This window comes from Carcharhinus amblyrhynchos, chromosome 11 (assembly GCF_965287045.1).
Source record: "Carcharhinus amblyrhynchos chromosome 11, sCarAmb.v2.hapA, whole genome shotgun sequence".
NCBI lineage: Eukaryota > Metazoa > Chordata > Chondrichthyes > Carcharhiniformes > Carcharhinidae > Carcharhinus > Carcharhinus amblyrhynchos.
In genome coordinates this window covers 71,394,215-71,418,239 of record NC_137334.1, presented here as the reverse complement: position 1 = coordinate 71,418,239, position 24,025 = coordinate 71,394,215, and the positions used below count along the sequence as shown (strand labels likewise).

Below are 24,025 nucleotides of genomic sequence, written 5' to 3'. Positions count from 1 at the left end.
GCGAAGAGGGGGGAGTGTGAGGGGAACATGTGTGTCCATCCAATATGAGTATCAGCTTTCCAGCTTCATTCCTCTCATTAAAAATGACAAACAGTAACACAATTTTTAAAATGAAAGAACTTTTTAGATTATCCTCTCCTACAGTGGGTACTACTTCCAGGGGTTAATCTTAAGGGGCCATGGGAGGGTGGCTTGACCAGGGATTAATGTGAGGGGGCCAAATAGCTTGCCAATGTATTTGTGATTTCATCATTCCTAATGTATTCATAGATATAACTGGAAAATAATTGTTCGTACCTATTTCACCACAAAAAAGGGCGTCAACATTATGAGAATGTTTGGGGTTCCCTACGCACTTAGGAGGTCACTCAGGGTTGTGTGGTTTGAACTGTTAGGGGAAACCTGCCCTATACTATAAAGTTTCATTTTCTACAATAACAATCGATGTGGCACCTTATCAAATGCCTAGTGGTGATGAGGGGACTTTCACAGTAATGTTAATGTTAGCCTACTTGTCACACTAATAAGTAAACTTTAAACTTATGATGTCTTTAATAATGACATGTTTCGCTAACTGACCTGTAGTTTCCTGCGTTTTGTCTCCCTCCGCTTTTAAATAAAGGAATTATATTTGCTACTTTCCAAACTAATGGCATCTTCCCTGAATCCAGGAAACTTTGGAAAATTAAAATGAACCCATCAACTATCCCGTTGCCAGTTCTTCTAAGATACCAGGATGAAGTCCATAAGATCCAGGGGATGTGTCAACCCATAGCTCCAACAACTTGCTCAATACTACTTTGTTCGTGACTGTAATTTTCTTTTGTTCTGCCCTCCCAGGTCCTAATTTTTAGCTGTATCTTATATCCTTATAGGGAGGCCTTGTTATGTTATGGCTGGGCTATTAATCCAGAAATTCAGCTGATGTTCTGGGGACCTGGATTTGAATCCCACCATAGCAGATGGTGGAATTTGAATTTGGTAAAAAGTATCTGGAATTAAGAATCTACTGATAAGCACAAAACCATTGTCGATTGTTGGAAAAACTCATCTGGTTCACTCATGTCCTTTCTGGAAGGAAATCTGCCACCCTTACATGGTCTGGCCTACATGTGGCTCCAGAGCCACAGCAACTGCCCACTGAAATGGCCTAGCAAGCCATTCAGTTCTAGGGCAACTAGGGATGGGCAATAAATGCTGGCCAACTAGTGACGCCCATGTCCCACAAATGAATAAAAAACAAAACCCTCTTTAATGAGGATTGATGCAAAGTACCCATTCAATTCATCTGCCATCTCCTTATTTTCCATTATTAATTTTCTTGATTTATCTTCTACAAAACGAGTGCTCAATTTGTTAACATTTTTTAAGTATCGATAGAAACTCTTACTATCCATTGTTGTGTTTCTCGCTGGCTTTATCTCATACTCTATTTTTCCCTCCTCATTAATCTTATCAAAGTTCTTTTTTTAATATTTTCTCTATTCTTCTGATTGGCCACCAATTTGCATAATTCTCTGCTTTTCCTTACGTTTGACACTGCCTTTAACTTTCTCGTTAACCACAGATGGTGAATCCTCCCACATCGAGCATTTTTCTTTCTTGATGGAATATATCTATTCTGTGTTCTGAAATATCCTTTTAAGTGTCCGACACTGCATATCTAGTAACATATCTGTTGACCTTATTTAGCAGTTCACTTAGCTACATGTGCTTTCATGCCCTCTTATTTGCTCTCATTTAAGTTTTAAATACTAGCCTAGGACCCGCTCTTCTCTTCTTCAAACTGAATGTAAAATTCAATCATATTCAATCATAATTACTGCTACCTCAGGGCTCCTTCCTTGTGAGGTTATTAATTAATCCTATCTCATTGCACGATACCACATCTAGTATTGCTTATTCTCTGACTGGCTCCAAAATATGCTCTTCTAAGAAACTATCTTGGAAGAATTCTATGAACCACTCATTTAAGCTATCTTTGTTCATCTGATTTCACCAGTCTATATGTTGATTAAAATTCTTCATGATTACCACCGTACCTTCCTAACAAACTCCCATTATTTCTTCCTTTATACTTTGCTCTCCAATGTGAGTACCGTTAGCGGGCCTGTATACCACGCACACAAGTGACTTCTCACCTTTATCAAGCCTCATCTTCACCTAAACTGCTTCTACGTCCTGGTTTCCTGAACTTGGGTCTTTCCTCTCTAATATGCTAATACCGTCATTAATTAAGAGAGCCACCCACTCACCTTCTCCTGGCTGCCCGTGCTTCCTTAGTGTCATGTACGCTTCAATATCCCACCTCAGAAAAAGTGGCATTGAACCTCTCCTGACTCAAACTCATTAAAAGCAGAAAATTAGGCAAAACATTTGGGGTCACTGTTTTCAAAGGTATTTATTTTTCAGTTAGTCACAAACCTGGAAGAAAATGGCAGTTCTCAGCTTGTGCCCTAAGTGGCCCTTACCTCATCAATGTACTACATTAATTCCAGTGTGTAGATACACATTCAAATGAGTACATTAGTGTTAATTAGATGATTAATTAGGCCTGTACATCATGCTACTAAATAAGACCCATATTTTATGCTAGGGCACTTTGTAACACTGTTACTGACAACACTAATGATGCTAATCAAATGTTGCCCTTTATTGTGCTGTGCATCATTTTTGAGGTGAAAAAGGCTTCATGGTTAAGAGATTTACTATATACATAATTAAATCTTCTGGTTCTGAATGATATTTTTACACGTATGTAACACAAATTTACTTTTATTGCTGCGGTTGAGACCGAAACAGCAGTAAAGATATATACATCAAGCAATTCAACAGAAATCAAACTAACATCAGTTCAATGTAACTATAAAAATCAGTGACAGCATTGCTTCCTTCTCCCTGATGTGCTGTGTTTCCTAATACAACAGTAAAAATTAATAATCATACACAAGTTGAAAGAATTGTAACTTTCCTTTGCCCCCAACAGTGAAGGTAAACTGAAAATATATATTGGGAAAAAAAAAACCTTGCAACAATCTCTTTCAGTATGGCAGTGTGGCAGGAGAGAAAAAAACTATAGTCTGTAAATCATATTATTTGCCATGAACTTGGAAAGGGAGCATAACTCATTATATAGTTTTGCATATTCCCTGGCCTATTCTCACAATTGGAAAAATTCAGTATGACCCAGTTTCCTTACTGGTGGACTATATTCCCTTCAGTTTAGATCCTAAAGCTGAAATAACTATTTTCCTGCAGCAATGCTGGGTGGAGAGTGCTTTGACCTGAACTTTGTCCTGCCTATCTTACTCAATGGTTAGTGGCCACTATGTCTTGGGAAAATAATCAGGCAAATTTAGCTGAGTGGAAGTCTTTGAACAGCAACATCAAAACCTCTTTTATTTTTGACTTGAATAGAGGGTGTGGAATGAATTGGAGTAAAATTAACCTTTTTAAAGAATAAATAATAACATTGAATTTAAGCTTTCTCATCGCACTTCGATATTCTTCAACAAAAGTAGGGATTTGTAACATTTTTGAGTTGTGACATTTGAAAATGAACCAGTAATGAGAGTGAGCATGTTGAAAATAAATGTTTTTCCATGCTATTGTCCTTGCCGCCTCTTTCATTAGGTTCCTCACAGCAATTGCAAGCAACAATGTCTGTGTGGGTTTCCTTCTGGTATTCCGGTTTGCTCCCACCATCCAAAGATGTGCAAATTAGGTGGATTGGCCCTTAGTGTCAGGGGGATTAGCGACGGTAAATGCATGGGGTTATGGGGATAGGGCTTGGGTGAGATTATGGTCGGTACAGACTCGATGTGCTGATTGGCCTTCTTCTGCATTCAATGGATTCTATGGAGTACAACACTATGAAGTAAAGTTACTATGCAAGCATTTCCCCCAACTACGATGGGTTAGTTGTGAGTATTAAGCATTGAACCTCACGTTGAGGAAGTGAAACTTTGCTTTTGAGCATCTTGCTGTCATTGAGTTGATCGGGGTTTGCACAGTGGCACAGCATTTGGCACTGCTGCCTCACAGCTCCAGGGACTCAGGTTCAATTTATAGCCTCGGTTGACTGTCTGTGTGACGTGTGCACATTCTCCCCATGTCTGCATGGCTTTCCTCAGGGTGCTCTGATTTCCTCCTACAGGCCAAAGATGTGCAGGTTAGGAGGATTAGCAGAGGAAATATATGAGGTTCCAGGGATAGAACAGGGGGTGGGCTGGTTACGACTGCTCTGTCAGAGAGTTGCTGCAGGTTCGATGGGCTGAATAGCCTCTTTCTGCACTGTAGGGATTCTATGATTCTAGTAGTGAGTATCAGTGAACTAGTTAATAAAATAACCTATGTGTGCATTTCAAACTAAGATTGCAACACAATTTGCAATGCGTCATTTCAATGACTTTGCTAGCCAAGATAACAGTTGATGTAAACAGTAAGAAATGTGATTTTGGGATTGTACTGGCTGCACAAATTTTAATACTTCATTAATGGCTGTTACTTTTTTGGCAGAAAACTATTCTTCACTGACTATGGAGACATTGCCAAGATTGAAAGATGTGACATGGATGGTCAAAGCAGATTCAGGATTGTGGACAGTAACATAGAACAACCATATGCCATCACACTTGATTTGGTAACTAAATTGGTCTACTGGGCAGATGTTTACCTCGATTATATTGAAGTGGTGGATTACGAAGGAAGAAACAGGCACACAATTATTCATGGACGTGATGTGAGTACCCATTATCTTATTAAGTAAAGGAAAAATAGTGTGATTGCAAACACCAAAAATTGATCTTTGTATTAAGAAATGTTGGGTAGTATCTTGTCTTGTGCGTTTATGGGCTGACCCCTATGGTGAGTTTGGTGGCAGGGACATTTAATCAGGCAGGAGAGTGACAGGCAGGGACGCTGCCATCTTTCTACTTGAACCCTGATGATGTCTGAAGTAGGAAGACCTGTGGATATCCTTGCTGTCCTGCTGCCAATTGAGACTCTTAAGTGGGCAATGCCACCAAGGCTGGTGTTAACCCAACTGCGAGCAGGAGGCTTGCATGTGGCATGTGTGACAAGCAAACAATGGGTAGATTCTTGCTCAGGGACCCATCATGCGGAAGCGGGAGTGTTGTTGAGAATTGATTCCCCTGCCCTGTCTACCAAATCCCCTACACTCTCATCCCATGCCTCCCATCCTATGAACACCTTCCTGCCATCACTCATCTCTGGCTTGAGTCCTGGGCCTCAAGTTCTTGTTGTTCTGCTAAGAGCCACAGCCTTCCCAATGGCATAACCATTTGAAAGCGCAGCCAGTCAATTCAAGTTAGGCAGAACTTCAGTTCCTGGCATCCTTACCCTGGGACAAGGCGTGCCATGGCCTGTCAACTGCATGATTGACACATTCTATCAGTGGGCCTTCCTGGAAAGTGGTGACCTGGAAGTCTTGGAAGCTCTCCAGTGGGTGGCTGAAACCCCAATCCCCAGCATAAGATCCTGCCCATAGTTAGTGCGTCACAAGTGGAGAAGGTTGTTAGGAAAGCTTATGGAATGTTAGCCTTTATAGGAAGGGGTATAGAGTATAGGAGCTGCCGTCTAATGCTTCAGTTGTACAGAACGTTGGTTAGACCGCATTTGGAGTACTGCGTCCAGTTCTGGTCACCTTACTACCAGAAGGACGTGCAGGGGTTCCATTCGTAGACACGCAGGGTAGAATAGGTGTAGGGTGATGCGGCGGCGCGGGCTCGTTGGGCCGAAGGGCCTGTTTCCCGTGCTGGGTTGTTCTTTGTTCTTTGTTCTTTGATCACTGATTAGATTATCTTTATTTGGTACTTACTTATCTCTCTTTGGACAATGTATGGGCTGGATTTTCCCTACCGGTTTCTGCCATTGGGCACAGTGGTCGACACTCTGTGGGAAACAATGATTGTTTCCAGACTGGCTAATGAATGGGCAGATGACAGATTCACCATGCAATGAAGGAAAACGGGCAGACTCTCAAAGTTAGAAAGTCAACTTGAGATGTTCCAACATGAATGGAGCAGCAGGATGGAATAGCAGCCAGAAGGATTCTAAAATGAATGTGCCCTCCCCAACTTTCTCAAAGTTTCAGTAAAAAATTGCATTTTCAGCCAAAGCACCACTGAGGCGGGGGTGAGCTCCTCTATGCTGTGGCTGCTGTTGCATCTAAGCATGGAATGATGGCCTCTGAGCCTGCCTGAGTCTCCTACTCACTCCTTCCCTCCAACCAGCTAAACTGGCCCCGGCCTGCCTCTGGGAACCTGGAAGCTGACTGGAAAATCCCAGTTAGACTCCTTCAACTGGCCTGAACTCGTCCCTAATTAGGTTTATTGACAATTTGTTGTCTGTCAGGTGGTAACCAGGCTGACCCTCCAAGAAAATGACCTGGATGGGGGATAGAGTCAAGTCAACACTCCACCCCCACAAATGAGGGCTCAAAATCCAGCCCTATAGTATTTAGAATTTAACTGCGTTCATGTATCTACTTCCACACTTCAACAAATGGATTTAATATCAGAAACACTGCAGGTCCTTCACCCAGCATCCACATTCAAAGAATAGTCTAGCAGCCTAAAATTCTTTGCAATTAGTATGATGTACTCTGTAAGCATAAGGTTTTGCAGTTTGTTGATGAAATGTGATTTGATGTAAGGTCACTTGTTTGATGACAAATTTTCTTTACTTCTCTGCCATTTTAGTATGTTTTTCCTCACCCATTTTTACTCTTTTCATTCTGTTCAAATATATTTCAATAGATTTCCATTAGAAGTGATCCTCCCTTCACTTGTAAAGTATTTTGCCTTCTGTTGTCTAATGAGTGTGGAAGCCCTAAGTGAGGCCTATTCAGACACCCTTACTCCAGTTCCTGTGTTTGTCAGTCTACAGCACAAACTTGCATTTATGCTCCTCGCAAATTGAAATGTGTCAGCACCATTCTGAATTTGGCGTGAACTCAATCTGCTTTGTTAGTTGCGTCAATGGAGTGTTTGTGCTGCTTGTTTCCAAAGCAAGAGTCAAGTGAAATGGGTGACAACCCCAATGTAAATCAAGACTGCCTTCCAGGGAGACATTGGTCTTTTTGAATGTTGATCGCATTGAATCTGCCAGATTTATATCAGGACTGAAGCCTGCCAGAGTTTTGATTTAAAGTTTGATCAAAACAGCAACTACTTAAATTATTACATTTATTTTGTTGCAGTGGTCATAGTTGAAATTGTAATATTTTGTGCATATTGATCTGCCAATACAGACCAGATAATCTCATGTTTATAGTGGAGTAGGTTTTGGAAACAATGATCTGAAAGAAAGTTAACAGCAACTTCAGAAAGCATAGACTGATAACTAAGGCAGCAGAGTCTGTTCAGAGCAAATCATGTTTGGCTAACTTGATTAAACATTTGATAAACTAACAGAGAGGGTGAAACAGAGCTGTGAAGTTGATGTTGTGTGCACATACTTTCAAAGGGCATTTGCTGAGATTCTACACAATCGGCATGTCAGCAAAATTGAACCTCATGGGATAAAAGAGAGAATAGCACATGGATACAATGTAACTAGTGAAAGGATAGTATTAAGAGAGTTCTGAATGGCTATTTTTTAGCCATTCGCGGAACGGTAGCACAGTGGTTAGCACTGCTGCTTCACTGCTCCAGGGTCCTGGGTTCGATTCCCGGCTCGGGGTCACTGTCTGTGTGGAGTTTGCACATTCTACTAGTGTCTGCATGGGTTTCCTCCCACAGTCAAGATATGCGGGTTAGGTTAATTGACCATGCTAAGAAATTGCCCCTTAGTATCCAAGGATGAGTAGGTTAGAGGGATTAGTGGGTATAATATGTAGGGATATAGGGTAGGGCCTGGGTGGGATTGTGTTGGGTGCAGGCTTGATGGGCCGAAGGGCCTCTCTCTGCGCTGTAGGGTTCTATGATTCTATGATTTTTTGGTCTGGAGGTAAATTTATAGTGGTGTTCGTCATGATCCCTGCTGACCTTTATATACACTGATGACTTGGGCTCAATTTGAAATTTGCTCATGACACACAGGGAACAGAGAAAAAGATGGGAACAAACTTCAAGATGAGGATTTAGACCAGCCGCTGGAAAGGGCAGACTAATGCCAGATAAAATTCAGCGCTGAAGGGTGAAAAGAGACAATACAAGCTAAATAGTACAATTTTAAAGAGGTGCATTGAGTCTACAGTGTCCAAGGGAGTGTTATTGAACTTGGGGATTGTGTTTTCTTGCCTTTCAGGGCCAGGTCTTCAGTTGAGCAGTCCTGAGCTGTTCTCGACAGTTCTGGACAGCTCTGCATGGCTTTTCTTTAAACTTGGCTCCTGGAATGAGAAACCAGTGGGCTTGCAGTAGGCAGGGTAAATCAGGGGTCTTTTGCCCACAATCTGACGTTTTTCCCTTGTGTGCATAGCTAAAGCAGGTTGCAGAATTTATGATGTTAAAACCCATCATACGGCCTGCAGGAAAAGCACCAAATTTCACACCTTCCATCACACTTGGTGTACAGGTGGAAAAACCTTTTTTCACAGAATACAAAAAACAAGGAGTTATCCAACACCTACATGAAACATTAGTTCAGCCCCAGCTGAAATACTGACTCTGATTTTACCGGCACAGCCGCCCCAAAATCGGGATGAGTGAGGCTCGCAGAACAGCATGCCCTGTTGGCCTCGGGTGTGATCCTACGAGCCTCGAGCAGCTGTGCCAGTAAAATCAGGACCACTGTGTCCTTGTTTTGGGTACTACACATTTGGAAGGATGTGGGTGAGTGTACAGAGGAGATGTGAGAAAACTTCCAGGGATGAATGTGACATCAGCAAAGGAAGTTGTTTTGTCCACCATCTCTTCACTGATTCTTTGAAGATACTGGGTTGACTCATCTCCCTGTTTTTTGTCTGGCAAATTTATTCTTCTCAGGTATACATGCAATTCCCATCTGAAAGTCACCCCCAGAATTTGATTGCACCATCATTGTCTTGCTGCCGGGAAAGCTTTCCAGCAGCTGGTTGCAGACGGATTGGCTGTCTGTTTTATGATGGCAGGCAGCCTACTTGCAGAATGGAGGCTCCATTAGGGGCAAGTCTTTGGGGCCACCAATATCTTTGCTGGTGGTTGGGTTCCCCTACCCCTCCTTTCATAGGGCGGCAGCCAGATTCATGGAGGTGACCCCGCTGCATCGGGGCACGGATCCTGAAACACCATGGAACAAAAAAGGAACCTTGCACCAGAACGGTGACCCTTCCACCCAACAATCCTCTGGAAAGTGTCTCCCCTCTGTCCTGTGGACACCCTTTGCCACTGAAACCTCAAATTTTAATTGTTCCATATTGTGGTGGGCTCCAGAACACCCAACTGTGTTGGCAACACTCACTTTTCCGAGTGGTGATGCTGAGGCTTCAGTGCTGTTGGTCCTCAAATTTTGTTGGCTGCATAAAGAACTCAGCAGGTGACCTTTCCGGAAGGTTGGCCCAATAAAATTAACCTGTTTTGGAGGCTGCAAGTGGTAAAATTGCCAAGTCAGTACTGCTGCTGGCAAGTGAGGGCTTGGAATCTGTTTTATAGCCTGGCATCAGGCCAGTGTGATCCTTTATTGTCTTCTCCCTTCTAATAAGAATTTCCTGTGGCTCTGCAGTCAATTCCCCTTAGCATTGCTTTCTGTATTAATTGCCCCTTTTTTGTGATTCTTTTCTCCTCGGGTTATCATACAATCTATTGCCACTTCTAAACCTGACGGGAACTCTACTGAACCCTCCATGTTCTGTCTGGAAGCATGACAGAGCTGCCTTGTCTCTTGTCAACTGATTTCAATGTCCCACTTCTATACGGTTTGAATGAAGCTTAATATACGTTGGAATGAAGTGTAGCATTGGTATACAGATGTTGCTTAACTTGTTAAAACATGTAGAGATACTAAGTTCAGGGAAAGGAACATTTTCAAAAATCATCAAATATCCCTCAACAAAGGGAGGTATTTATCAGAAGTAAGAGGGTCCAGCAGGGTGGCTTGAGTCCACCTGCATTTTTGAGGTTTTGAAAACTTTGGCTGGATCAGTGGTAGATCTCCACAGTGTACATGATTCCAGTGGAATGGCTACATTTTCAGAGTATATATGTTTTTCAATCTCTAATTTTGCTTGAAGCCTATGAACTTTGTCCCTCAGCTCTGTAGATTTACTGTTTATTGTATCTGTAACAGGTACAGTTGTTTGTGAGACAGCAAAAATATTACCCCAGTTGAAGAAGAAAAGTGACAGGGGAAAGAATGGGAAAGCAGAAACAGCTTTATAAGACTTAAAGCAATATCTCATCACTTGATCACTGAAATGCTCAAGAAAACCTGTTTTCGTGGCAATACCTGAGTGATCTGAAAACAAGTTGTCTCAGGTGGTTTGCGAGACATTCGAGCTGATAGCTTCTGAAAATGCAAAAGCTCAAAAGTGACACAACTCAAGGTCAAAGTAAGAGGCTATAATTTCTAGATCAGAAGAATGGATCTGTTGATGACATTTTTTATAAGGTTCTCCTCGATGTGGAACTTCGCCGTAGATATTTAAAACATTGATCTCCTCCTAATTTAGTGCTGTGGAACAACTGGAATGTTTATTGGCCCTGCCTGAATAAACATTTTAAAACACATTAGAACAAGATTACTTGAACTTTAATGGCAAAACTAAACTCTGCAAAGAGAGAAGACAAAACTTTGAAATAAAACAACCGAAAATGTGGGAAATACTCAGCAAGTCAGGCAGCATCTGCAGAGATAAAAACAGATTTAATGTTTCACGTCTGTGACCATCAAAACACCGCAAAGCACAACTTTAATTTTTGACAAGACACAATTTAGTGGAAGAACTGTAATTAAAAAAAGGATTGTTTAAAGGATGTGAGCCAGATGTTGTGGTACACATGGATATTAGCAACATAGCGATGGCAGATATATGAACAGATTTTCAGGAACTAAATTAGTGTTTTGCATTTGTCTCTGCCAAGGACTAAAATGCTGCCAAAGACATAGCGGAAAGGGAGGAAGTTGTGATTCTGGACAGGCCAAACACTGATAAACATCAAAACTAGAAGCAGGAGTAGGACATTCAGCCCTTCAAGCCAGCTCCATCTTTCATTTTGATCATGGCTGATCATCAATTTCAATATCCTGATTCCACCTTCCCCCTCATATTCCTTGATCCCATTCTCCCCAAGAATAGAAATAGAAGCAGGAGTCAAGAAGCGGATTTAGAAAGACTGGCTGTTCATAAAGTTCATGAATCACCAGAACTGGATCCTCAAGGATTCAGAGGCAAGTAAGGATGGATACTGTGAAGTCATCAATCATCATCTTCCAATCTTCCTTTGATATGGAGGTGTTGCCAGAGCATTGGAGAATTACACCCTGGTTCAAAAAAGGTTGAAATGATAAAACAAGCAACTCCGGGCCAGTTAGTTTAACCTTGGTGGTGGAAAAGCTTTTAAAAATGATAATCTGGGAAAAAGTTAACAGTCACTTGGACAACTGTGTTTAGTTAAATTGATTTTTTTTTGATGAGACAACAGAAGCAGTTGAAGAGGATGCTTTGGTTAATATGATGTAAATGGAGTTCTGAAAAGCATTCAATAAAACGTAGCATGGAGTGGAATATTACAATGGTTAGAGCACTGAAAGGAGACATTCTGTTTGTCATATGTGAACCATCTCTCTGTAAGAAATATTCAGCTGGTCCCATTCCCTTCCCTGTTCCCCATAGCCTCCAAATGCTTTCTCCTCAGGTAATGAACTTTTGCAAGCTGTAATTGAACCTGCTTCCACCATAACTGCAAGCAGTGAATTCCAGATCCTAACCCCTCGGTGCAGAATTTTTTTTCCTCTTGCCTTTGTTTCTTGTGCTACTCAATTAAAATCACTGACCTTCGGTTCTCAACCAATCTGTCAATGGGACGAGTTTCTCTACTGTATCCAAACCTTCATGAGTTTGATCATAAGAGACTTACGAGCTAAGCTGAAGCTCATGAAATGAAAGGTACAGGGATAACATGGATACAAAGTTGGCTGAGTGATCTAATTTCTGGGACAGTGCATGGGATTTTCCATCCGAAATTCCCATCCGAGATCAACAAGAGATTTCCATTGTCAGACCCTCGCCCTATCCAGTTCTGGAGGAGAGAGGTGATAGATCTTCGACAATTATGTCTGATGTGAGTTTTTAGTTCTTGTAAAGAAATGCTGTGTTTCATACAAATACCTTGGAGCTTTTATTTTAATTCTCTCTATTTCCCAGAACTCAGGTTCATTCCTGATACTCAATTTTGAAGATATATTTAAGGCAATTTTTAGGATAGTTTCTTTACATCTATCAGAGAATTGGTACTGAACATATGAACATAGAACATGGAACAGTACAACACAGTACAGGCCCTTTGGCCCTCAATATTGTGTCGAGCTTTGTCCAAAACCAATATCAAGCTATCCCACTCCCTATCATTCTGATGTGCTCCATGTGCCTATATGTGCCGAGGAGGCTACCTCGCTGAATATATTTAAGTCGAGGGTAGATAGGTTTCTGAAACACAAGGGAATTAAGGGTTATGGGGAGAAGGCGGGAAAGTGGAACTGATCCACTTCTGATCAGGCATGATCTTGTTAAATGGCGGGGCAGGTTCGAAGGGCTAGATCGCCTACTCCTGCTCCTATTTCTTATGTTCTTATCCAATAACTGCTTGAAATTTCCTAAAGTGTCTGACTCCACTATCACAGAAGGCAGTGCATTCCACACCCCAACCACTCTCTAAGTAAAGAATCTACCTCGGACATTTCTCCTATATCTCCCACCATGAACCTTATAGTTATGTCCCCTAGTTACAGCTACATCTGCCTGAGGAAATAGCCTCTGCACGTCCAATCTATCTATCCCCTTCATTGTCTTATAAACCTCTATTAAGTTGCCTCTCATCCTCCTCCGCTCTAAAGAGAAAAGCCCAGCTCCCTTAACTTTCCTCATGAGACTTACCCTCCAAACCTGGCAGCATCCTGGTAAATCTCCTCTGCATTTTCTCCAATGCTTTCACATCCGTCTTATAGTGAGGTGGCCAGAACTACACACAATATTCCAAATGTGGCCTCACCAAGGTCCGGTATAGTTGCAGCATAACCCCACGGCTCTTAAACTCAAAGCCCCTGTTAATAAACACTAACACACTATAAGCCTTCTTCACGGCTCTATCCACTTGAATGGCAATCTTCAGAGATCTGTGGATATGAACGCCAAGATCCCTCTGTTCCTCCACATTCCTCACAACCCTGCCATTGACCCTGTAATCCGCATTCAAGTTTGTCCTACCAAAATGAATCACCCTGCACTTATCAGTGTTAAACTCCATCTGCCACTTTTCGGCCCAGCTCTGCATCCTATCGATGTCTCTTTGCAGCCTTCAAGAACCCTCCACCTCATCCATGACTCCACCAATCTTGGTGTCATCAGCAAGTGTCTTTCATGTAAATTGTACAACATTGAATCCCCATCACAGGCTCCTGAGTGCTATGATCCTAACTTCAAACCATGTTCCATTTGTGTACATTTACCAAACAGCAATGGTGAACCTACACTTTTTATTGCTGCTGAGAATAGAATAGTGGTAAATTCTCAATTTCTGAGAAAACGTTCTGACTTTGTAAAAAAGTTACCTCTTTATCCTTCAGACCATTTAATATACTAGAATGAACTTTGGTTTCTCCAATTTTCATGGGTCACTCCAATGGTCAGTCGTATCATTCTTTTAAAATGGAATCATAAGTTTTTTTCATTTGTACGGCTGGGTTTGATAGTTTGATGTTGAGGTTAACAATCCATTCAATGGCTTTAGCTGACACAATGTGAATGGCTGTCAAGCTGTGAGGAAATGACCTCAAAGGACAGAAGTTCAGTATACCACCGGTCTTCTGACTTGGTGGCCACATTCACAACTGGAGCTGTTCTTCATGTTCCATGGGGCGACATGGTAGCACAGTGGTTAGCACTGCTGCTTTACAGTGCCAGGAATCCAGGTTTGATTCCCGACTTGTCTGTGTGGTGACTGCATGTTCTCCTGTGTCTGCGTGGGTTTCCTTCAAGTGCTCCAGTTTCCTCCCACATTCCAAAGACATGCGGGGTTAGGTTGATTGGCCATGCTAAGTTAACCCTAGTTTCAGGGGGATTAGCAAGGTGAATATGTGAGATTATAGGGACAGGGCAGGATTGTTGTCAGTGCAGGCTTGATGGACCAAATGGCCTCCTTCTGCACTGTAAAGATTCTAGCCATTCTATTCTATTCTTCTATTTGTGGACGCATCTTCCGAGACCCATCCTCGAATGGTTGAGAATTGTCCCGGTTTGCCGCGAAAAGTTGAAAACTTGGGACTTCGCCACTTGGGTCAGTTACCAGAATTAGGTTGGTCATGTTTGCAGTCAAACATGGGGTTCAATTTGTAGGCTGTGGAGTGTGTTCCTGTAGGCACATTGGAACTTCAGGAGGAATTTTAAGAGTTGAATCTCTGAATCATCAATTGAAAAATGGTAACATGAGTCTGTTTAATATATCCTTAATGCTGTCATCAATTTTAAACTTTACAAGGTTTACAAACTATACTTAAGTGAAGATTGATTTTGCTTTATTTGAAGTATTCAGATAGTAGAACAAAATAGACAAATTTACATATGAGTTTGAGAGATGGCATTGAAATCAATTGTGTTAGAATGATGGAACAATGTGGATGAGTGATAGACTTCAGCTTTCCAAATGCAACTGGTAAATTAATTCTTGCATGTGGTGATGATTATATCTATAAAATATATGTCATTATTCTGGAAGTTGCCTGATTTATTGTCTTGGAAATTATGCAGTGATAATTTAGCAGATGGCAATATCAAGCTATTGTTCATTTGCAGGTTAGACATCTTTACAGTTTGGCAGTGTTTGAAAACTTCATCTACGCCATCAACTTGGATAATTTCACTGCTAAATACAAATTAAGTATCACTAAAATAAACAGATACAACGGCACGGACATTGAACCACTCGCAAAAATAGAGAATGGCAGAGTTCTACACGTCTACCATAAACTAAGGCAACCAACAGGTAAGCCACTGCATTTGAAAATACTTTCTCCTGCTTGTTCTGTATGCTGTAGACGTTCATTTCTGCAGCTCTCTGCTATTTTTGAGTAGTCCTTGTAATGTGCCTTGAGCCCAAATTCAAGCTTGGCAGAATGAATGATGGTCTCCTCTGAGTATTTTTAAGTACCTTCTGTGAAATAAGTGTTAGTCTCAGTGCACTTCCCAATGGATATGATTCTATAACATAACACCAGTGTCTGCATCGCCATTAATTAGAGTTCTGCTTCGAACGTGCAAAAATGGAAAGCTGAATTGTCATTCGATATTATTCTGAACAGAATTGGATAGGCAAGGTGTTTGGGCCATCTTCTATTCTCTCTGGAATGTGTTAAGAAGTAAATGTGAAAATCTTCCATCCTACCTTCCCACTATGAATTTTTGATGGCAAGGAGTTTTGAATGAGATCTGGTGGAAGTGTGGCAATTTTCGAAGGGAAAATTAAAAAAAAACAATTTTCACTGGTCAAAAGGTTGGTGGCTAGAATGCATATATTTAAGATCACTTAAATAATTAAAAGAACGGTGAGAGACAGTTTGATTTTTTTCTGATTAATTTTTGGATGATTAAATCAGAAAATTAACTGGATTTTCTTTTAATTGCTATGATACAGGGAAAGGGATAATTCTTTTTGAGATCTCTGTTCTGGGTAATTTAGCATTCTGTAAAGTGGTTCAGCAAATGTCAGCTAGGTTCAACCTTTAGAAATGTCTATGAAGTTTCACAATGACCAGTTCAGATTCCGTGTAGAGTCTAATATGCATTCATGCAGGGATAAAAATGGTTCTCTGTGCACATTTGCTACAATTTTCTGTATGTTCCCCGTGCACATTTGCTACAATTTTCTGTATTGCTATCTTATATCACTATCACTGAGCGGCTGACTCAGTTGGTATCTGTAGCTGAACCCATTAAGTTAAAGGTAGGTCATTTGTTGGTTTTGTTTCAATGCTCTATCCAATTCCCAGGAGTTAAGGAGGTAATTACTCCCCAGTAGTGTCATAGTGGTGTATTGATTTTTAGCTGTTCTCAGGTCCCTGTTAAGATACGATTCATGCAGCACCCACCGCTCCCTGATTCATATGACCAAGCTAATTGTTGGGAGGGCTTTTTCTAGTGCCCCCTGTGGGTGGCTAAACAAGGTTTTAGACCCCTTCATTTTGAATACTTGATGTTCTGCTTATCATTCTTCAGGGTGGTTCACCATCAAAGAAAGGAAATTGATAAACAATTTCTAATAATAAGTAGTGAGGAGAAGGGGTGCTCCACCAACACAATAAGAGTCACACTACCCCTCCAAGACTTGGACATCAGGGGCTAGGTGTTATGAGGTATTGTTTTCCCTGCCATCTTCCACTACCACCTCCCCCCCCGCCCTCTGGTCCCCCCGCCCCCCCCACCCCACCCTGGTCCTCGTCCCTGTCCCCATCCCCATCCCCAGCTGCTCCCACTACCCATGTCGGTCTGCAGCCTGGCAGGGAAAAAGGCCACCTGCTCAACAGTCATTTTAGTAGGGTGAAGGCATGACTTCCAAATGGCTGGCAGCTATGTAGCCCAGCAGTGCTACATTTGAGTGCTGGCGAATGCTGAAACTACAAGCGTTCCCCAAAGATGAGGAGCTAATGGAGGCTGGACTGCAGATAAGCCCAGGGTATTGGCAAAGGGGAAATGCGGTGTGGTGAGCTAGTTTGAGAGGTTGTATGGGGAAGGTTAAAATGGGGCTGTGACATTGTGGGAAGCTCTCAAATGAGCACAGGAGGCTCCTGGGGAAGGTCCTCCCCACAGACAGTTTGCCCAAATTGAGCACCCAGATTATATTGATAGAAAAGAAATCAAGTTTTCCACATGAAAAGAATTTGATATGTAAAGTAGGCATAATTTATAAAATTCTTTATTTATTTGTATACTAATTATTTGAATACTAATTGGGGTGGCACGGTGGCACAGTAGTTAGCACAGCTGTTTTACACCCCAGGTATCTGGGATCGGTTCCTAGCTTGGGTCACTGTCTGTGTGGTTTCTTCCGGGTGCTCCAGTTTCCTCCCACAGTCCAAAAGATGTGTAGCTTAGGTGCATTGGCCATGCTAAATTCCCCCTCAGTGTACCTGAACAGGCACTGGAGTGTGGTGACTAGGGGAATTTCACAGTAACTTCATTGCAGTGTTAATGTAAGCGTGCTTGTGACTAATAAATAAATAAATTTCAAAATAAACTTTAAATCAGCAAGCAAAATAAAATGACGATTTGGGTGTGAAGAGTTGAATCTCTGGGTTTGTGATAGACAGAATTGAGAGATCCTACAACCTACAGACCAGATCTAACCTCTGCTGCCCTGTCACATCTGAATATTAAGCAACTAATGGGAGGAGGAAGCTCCACAAGTATCCCTATCTTCATTGATGAATGAGCCCAGCACCTGAGTTCAAAAGTCAACCATCCCAGCCTCCTCATAAGGTCCACAACATCACACACACACACCAGTTTTCAGCCAATTAAATTCACTCCATGTGATATCAAGAAATGGCTGAATGGACTGGATACTACAAAAGCTATGGTTTCTGGCAATATTACAGCAATAGATCTGAAGACACGTGTTCCAGAACAAGTTGTGTCGCAAGCCAAGCTGTTTCAGTATAAAGACAACACTGGCATTTACCCAAATTTATGCAAGTAAGTCTTGTCCACAAAAAGCAGGAAAAATCCAAGCTGATGAATTACCACCCAATCAATATAATCTCAATCATCAGCAAAATGGTGGAAAAGGGCATTGACAGCACTATCAAGTGCCACTTGCTCAGCAATAACCTGGTCTGTGATGATCAGTTTGGGTTCTGCCAGGGCCATTCAGCTCCTGACCCTACTGGAGCCTTTGTTCAAACATGGACAAAAGAGCTGAAATGAAGAGGTGGGGGAAGGAGCAGTTCATCATTTGTGGCATCAAGAAACCTGAAGTCAGTCAGAATCGGGAGTAAAAATCTCCAACTGGTTGGAGCCAAACCTAGCAGAAAGGAAGATAGTTTTGGTTCTTGGTGATCAGTCACCTCAGTTCCAGGACATCACTGTTGGAGTGCCCCAGGCCCAACCGTCTTCAGCTGCTTTATCAATGACCTCCCTTCCATCAAAGGATCAGAATTGGGGCTGACAACAATGATTGTACAAGGTTCAACATCATTCACAAAGCCTCAGGTACTGGTGCAGTCCAAGACCATATGCAGTAAGACCAAGACAATATTCATACTTAGACTGACAAATGACAGGCAACTTTCGTACCACACAAGTGCCAGGCAATGACCATCCCCAGCAAGAAATAACCTCATCATCTCCCCTCGATATTCAATTACATTACCGTTGCTAAATTTCTACTATCAGCATTGTTGGTTACTGTTGACCAGAAGCTGAAATGTACCCGTCTATAAAGTGCATTACCACATTCTCAAGGGCAATTAAAGGGGGTAATAACTGCTGGTTCAGTCAGCGATAACCACACATTTGATGAAGAAATAAATTGCAGAGAAACAACCTGTACACTTCCATGTCTCACAAACTGCAAAGCTGGCCCATGTATGATTTCACATGTAATGTTTCACACAAGTGTTTGGTTCACAGTCTAGTTTAGAAGCCACGCTGGACTGCAAGAAGTAGGTGAGTAAGGAGGGCTGCCTCAATTCTTGAATGCACTATCTCATGCATCATTGTTTAAAGGCCCCTCAAGCTCATCCCTCACCTCATCCCCCACCCAGCCTCCATCCCTATGCCAGCCCATTCCCCTTCTTGTCACTCATGTTACTTCTATGGCCCTGATTTATCCTAATGCCCTTTCAGATCATCTACATTACTCCATGCAACCTCTGTACCCTCCATATATCCTCCATGTCCCTTCCAATCACCCATGCTACCCCGTGCCACCTCAATGCTTGTATCCTCATAGCAGCTCACTCTGTATGCACTAGGTACGGTCCTCCAATTCCATACAATATCAATTTCCTTGCTAGGAAAAAAAAACACATATACCATCTAAGAAAAGCCTCTGTGTCATTGAAATGGGAGAACAATTGCATTCTAGCTTGTGAAAATAACTTGTAATACTTGTAATCCTATTATCTGGTGTCAAAAAAATGAGGAACCACATCAAAAGCACAAACTTCTATTACCACTTCTTGAAACTGTTATTCATTCTCAGATGAAAGGAATAAGTACTGTGGCTAAATCAATTAGCAGTTGAAACCCAGCCAAGTATTCAGAATGGCTACAGCTGTCCAAACAATGGACTGATTTCCAGGAAGGAAAGAATAGATGGTGCTTATTTCAATTTTGAAGTAGAATGCTTAAGGACCAATGTAAGGTGGTTAGATTTTTTATAAGTTTTGAATTTTTTCCAAGTTCCAAGTGTCAAAACCAGATTTTTTTTTAATCAGCCAGAGCCATTTAAATAACTGCAGAAAAGGTAACAGCACAAGCCAACAGGACATTCTGTAGTCTGTTTCACTGTATCATGGTGCTTTCTCCAATGGGTAAACACTATAAAACATGTGAACAAATGCACAAGGCTGGTCAACATAAGTGTCAAGTTAACTTTAAAGAATGGATTTTTCTGATTAACCTCTGCATTATTGACACATCCACATGATAATACAGCACTTAATAGTTATATTTGGATGTGTGAAAACACTTTATTCTTTTGGAATGCCCCTGAATCCTCTACAGACTTTCCATACCCTCTACAACCTTACAAACTCTTAACATGTGCGCTTTTAATGGGCTTTCTAAACCTCGCACCATCAGATGGAAAAGAAGCAAATCTGATTTTTGTCCCTCAGTTGAAATGAGAATCCTAAACTTGGGTTGGGTAGGTTTGTGTTTTAAACGCTATTCATTCCCAACCCATCAAATGGTCAGAGGAAAATAATGCTGGGTTGAGAATTGCCTCTGCTATATAGGTAGGTTAGGTGTGTGTTGCCACTTTAAAAGTGTAGGTCAGGTGACCCTGGGGGGGGGCTAGCTCCACCCAGGGGGGGGCTAGCTCCACCCAGAGTGGAGCTTTGGGAGTCAGTCTAGGACTGACTGTGAAGTTGCAAAGACCTTAATAAAAACTGTTCCCTTTTTAAGTTTTACGGACCTACGCATGGCATTTTTATGCCATGTAACAAGATCCAGGCATAATAGCCTCCAAACAGGATTAATTTGTGTATCAAAATGCACTTCTGAACCTACATAAAAATTCAGCCCAAAATCTGCGTACCAAAGGTGAACACTGATCTTCAGAAAAATAGACTTAGGAAACTTCCAAAGATTTGCGGGTTAGGTTAATTGGCCATGCTAAGTTGGCCCTTAGTGTCAGGGGGATGAGCAGAGTTAATACATTGGGTTACATGGATGGAGTCCGGGTGAAATTGTTGTCAGTGAAGACTCAATGGGTTAAATGGCCTCCTTCTGCACTGTAGGTATTCTATGATTCTCTGAAACAAACTCAAAATTCCAAACTACTCTCAGGTTTTGCCGATGACTTTACACTGGAGGAAATTCAAGAAATGTGATCACTGTTCAGAACTGCTGAAAGCATCAAATATTATTGCCTAACTTCAAATGACAGCATTTGCTGACCACAGGGAGTCATACCGCAAGATTCAAACTAAAAGCTTGTACCTTCCTTTAATGTTTCTGTAATGGTTTTCTCTGTGGGGATTCTGAGTTTTAGGAGGAGAAGGGGAAAAAAAATGGAATAATGTAATTGTTTTCCCAAACTGTGCAAAGCCTCTGCTTAGTCAAGCGTTGTGAAACGGATCAAATTTAAGATCGAGTTGGAGCTCAAAGCACATTGATGTAGGCGCAGTGATGTCAGGTTAAGATACAGTTCAACTATACTTAGATTTCACTCCATAATCAAATAGTTAAATGCCAGTGCTTACAGATTAAGTGGGCTTCACATGCATCAGAGCTGAAACAGCATCAGCAGATGCAGTTGTTAATCCAGCATCATTTCAAATCTCATAATTTGGATGCACACCTTTAACTTTCTTCTGTTTCACCAAATCTTGCCCACCATCTACAAGGCACAACTCAGGAGTACGATGAAATATTTCCCAGTTGCCTGGATGAGTGCAGCTTCAACAAGTTTAAGTTTATTTGTGAGTGTCACAAGTAGGCTTCCATTAACAAAGCAATGAAGTTATGGTAAAAATTCTCTCATCGCCACACACTGGTGCCTGTTCAAGTACACTGGTGGAGAATTTAGCATAGCCAATGTACTTAACCAGCATATCTTTAGGACTGTGGGAGGAAACTGGAGCTCCTGGCGAAAAGCCACACAGACACGAGGAGAATGTACAGACTCTGCAAAGACAGTGACTCAAGCCAGGAATTGAACCCAAGTCCTTGGTGCTGTGAGACAGCAGTGTTAACCTTTGCCAAGAAGCATGATGCCATCCAGGACAAAGCAGTCCGCTTGATTGGCACCACATCCAAAAATATCAACTCCCTCCACCACCGATACTCAACAGCAGCAGTGTGTACTATCTACAAAATGCACTGCAACAATTCACCAAAGATCTCGAGACTGCACCTTCCAAACCTACGACCACTTCCATCTAGAAGGACAAAGGCAACAGATACTGGGAACACTACCATCTGCAAGATCTCTTCCAAGCCACTCAGAATCCTGACTTGGAAATATATTGCCGGTCCTGCGCAGTTGCAGGAAGGGCAACATCCTGGAATTCCCTCCCAAGCAACATTGTGGGTCCGTCCACAGCACATGGACTGCAGCATTTCAAGAAGGCAGCTCACCAACAACTTCTGAAGGGCAAAAAGGGAAGAGCAATAAATGCTGGCCAGACAGCCATGCCTATGTCCCAGGAATGAAAGAAAAAAGGACTCAGTTGCTGCTCGAAGCCAGTATTTCCATTAGCAACCAGTGATGTTTACAATTTGGGAAAATATCCAGGAAAGCAAAATGCTTAATGAATATCATTTTCACAGCATCATTTATATAATACAAACTTCATCATTGCTTATTTCAACATTAAAATCCAATTTATTCTAATTTTATGCTTGCGTCTTCCCCTCAATGCATTCATCAAGACGTCCCAGGTCAACCAAAAGTCCTACTCCAAACATCAATGGAAAACTTGTTACTAAATTATTTTTCATAACCTATTAAATGCTACTTTTAATGTGCACTAAAACTAAAATTAAAGTACTGTGATATTTATTACTGTCAAAAAAATTTTACTTAGAGTACTAAATTATGACTAATTTATTTGGATTTCCTTGCTCCATTATTTTAGTCGAGGCATTAGCCCATTTAAAATAAATGGGTTAAGATTTCTGCTCGGTCTTTACGCTGTCATACCCAATAGTGTATTTCAAGGAATCATGAATTGCAAATCCGACATTCATCATAAGCCTGGACTTTGCAGTGAAGAAACAGCATTCATGCAGGGTATCCTGAATTCTTTGGGAACTTCCCATCTTTGAGGCACTTGTCCCATGTACTGGGGCATTTCCTGCTATTATGCGGTTTGTTGCGTACTTTTGATCCACAATCTTTGTACATGTTCAATACGCTCTAGTGCATGCTTGTTGTGCTCTTATTTCATCATAGAATCCCTACAGTGCAGAATTAGGCCATTCAGCCCATCAAGTCTGTGCCAACTACCATCTCACCCAGGCCCTATACGCACAACCCCACTCATTTATCCCATTAATCTCCTCACACTAGATTCAACTTATCAGGACCAATCCACCTAACCAGCAAATTCTGGAGTATGGAAGGAAACTGGAACACCCAGTGAGAACCCACACAGATGCGGGGAGAAAGTGCAAACTCCACACAGACAGTGACCGAGGGCGGAATTGAACCAGGTTCCCTGGCACTTGAGGCAGCAGTGCTAACCACAGTGCTGCCCCTTTTTGACAGCTTGCTCTTACAGGTTCCAAGAGCCATCCACCACCCAATACCACCAATCTCACAGGTTTACCATTTCTAACCAGGTGCCACCACCAAACTGCTCTCCTCCCCTGACCCTCCCACAGCCCATTCAGACAACCATGCTAAAGTGTACCTTTGTACCTTATTCCCCCCAACCCCTGAGAGTTTGTACTCTGCCCTCGACCGTCCAGAGACATTTCTTAGACTTTTGAGTGACAGGTTTCCATCGTTCAAGGTCATCTTCAGTCTGGTGCCCTTCATTGTGCACAATCTGGGCAAGTTTTAACATGGACTGGATTTTCAAAGCAAGGTTGCAAACCTAATACCTGGATAAATTCCAGGTGCCAATTCCATGCCTCAACTGCAGTGTTTGCACAATGCTTTTTTGAAATGCCTGAGTCGGCAGGAAATGAGCTTACTGGGTATGGTGGCTCAATGCTTCTCCAAGGAGCAGGAGTTGCTTACAGTTCAGATAGCAGAAACTAACAGGGCCTACCACTGCCTTGCGGAAGGGAAATTGAAGCCATTAGGAGGACCAGCACCATAAAGGCATAACAGAAATGTCCAAAACAGAGGTAAAGTTGTGAATCCAACAGCAATGTTTTTAAATGTGCTGGGATCCAGAGATGACTTTGAATTGCATGCACACTTGTTTTCAACACTGCCAGCAAGTGGAAATCCAATCCCCTGTCTTTTCAGCCCAACCAACTGAGGCATTCTTATCAAGGCACACAGAGTCTGAACACCAAAGTATTGGGAGAAATTAACTGGCTTGCATGTGTTAAGAATAAGACAGGTGACCAAGCAACATCAGAGGGAATCTTTGGCATTTCAGCTGTCCAGCTCTGTCCCACCATCAGGGCATTGTACCAATGGCTAGTAAGGGAACATGTCACCACACGGAGATGAAAAGCTAATTTGACTGC

General features: G+C 41.9%; 1 protein-coding gene across 1 annotated transcript in view; it reads left to right on the top strand.

The window, feature by feature from the left end:
* LOC145350212 (low-density lipoprotein receptor-related protein 1-like) overlaps nt 1–24,025 on the top strand; it is a 1,564,930-nt gene that overhangs the window by 739,636 nt on the left and 801,269 nt on the right. Inside the window, exons 8-9 of the mRNA XM_080199274.1 lie at nt 4,519–4,741; nt 14,948–15,137. Coding sequence (XP_080055400.1) covers nt 4,519–4,741; nt 14,948–15,137 — 413 coding nt within the window. The remainder of the gene's footprint in view (nt 1–4,518; nt 4,742–14,947; nt 15,138–24,025) is intronic.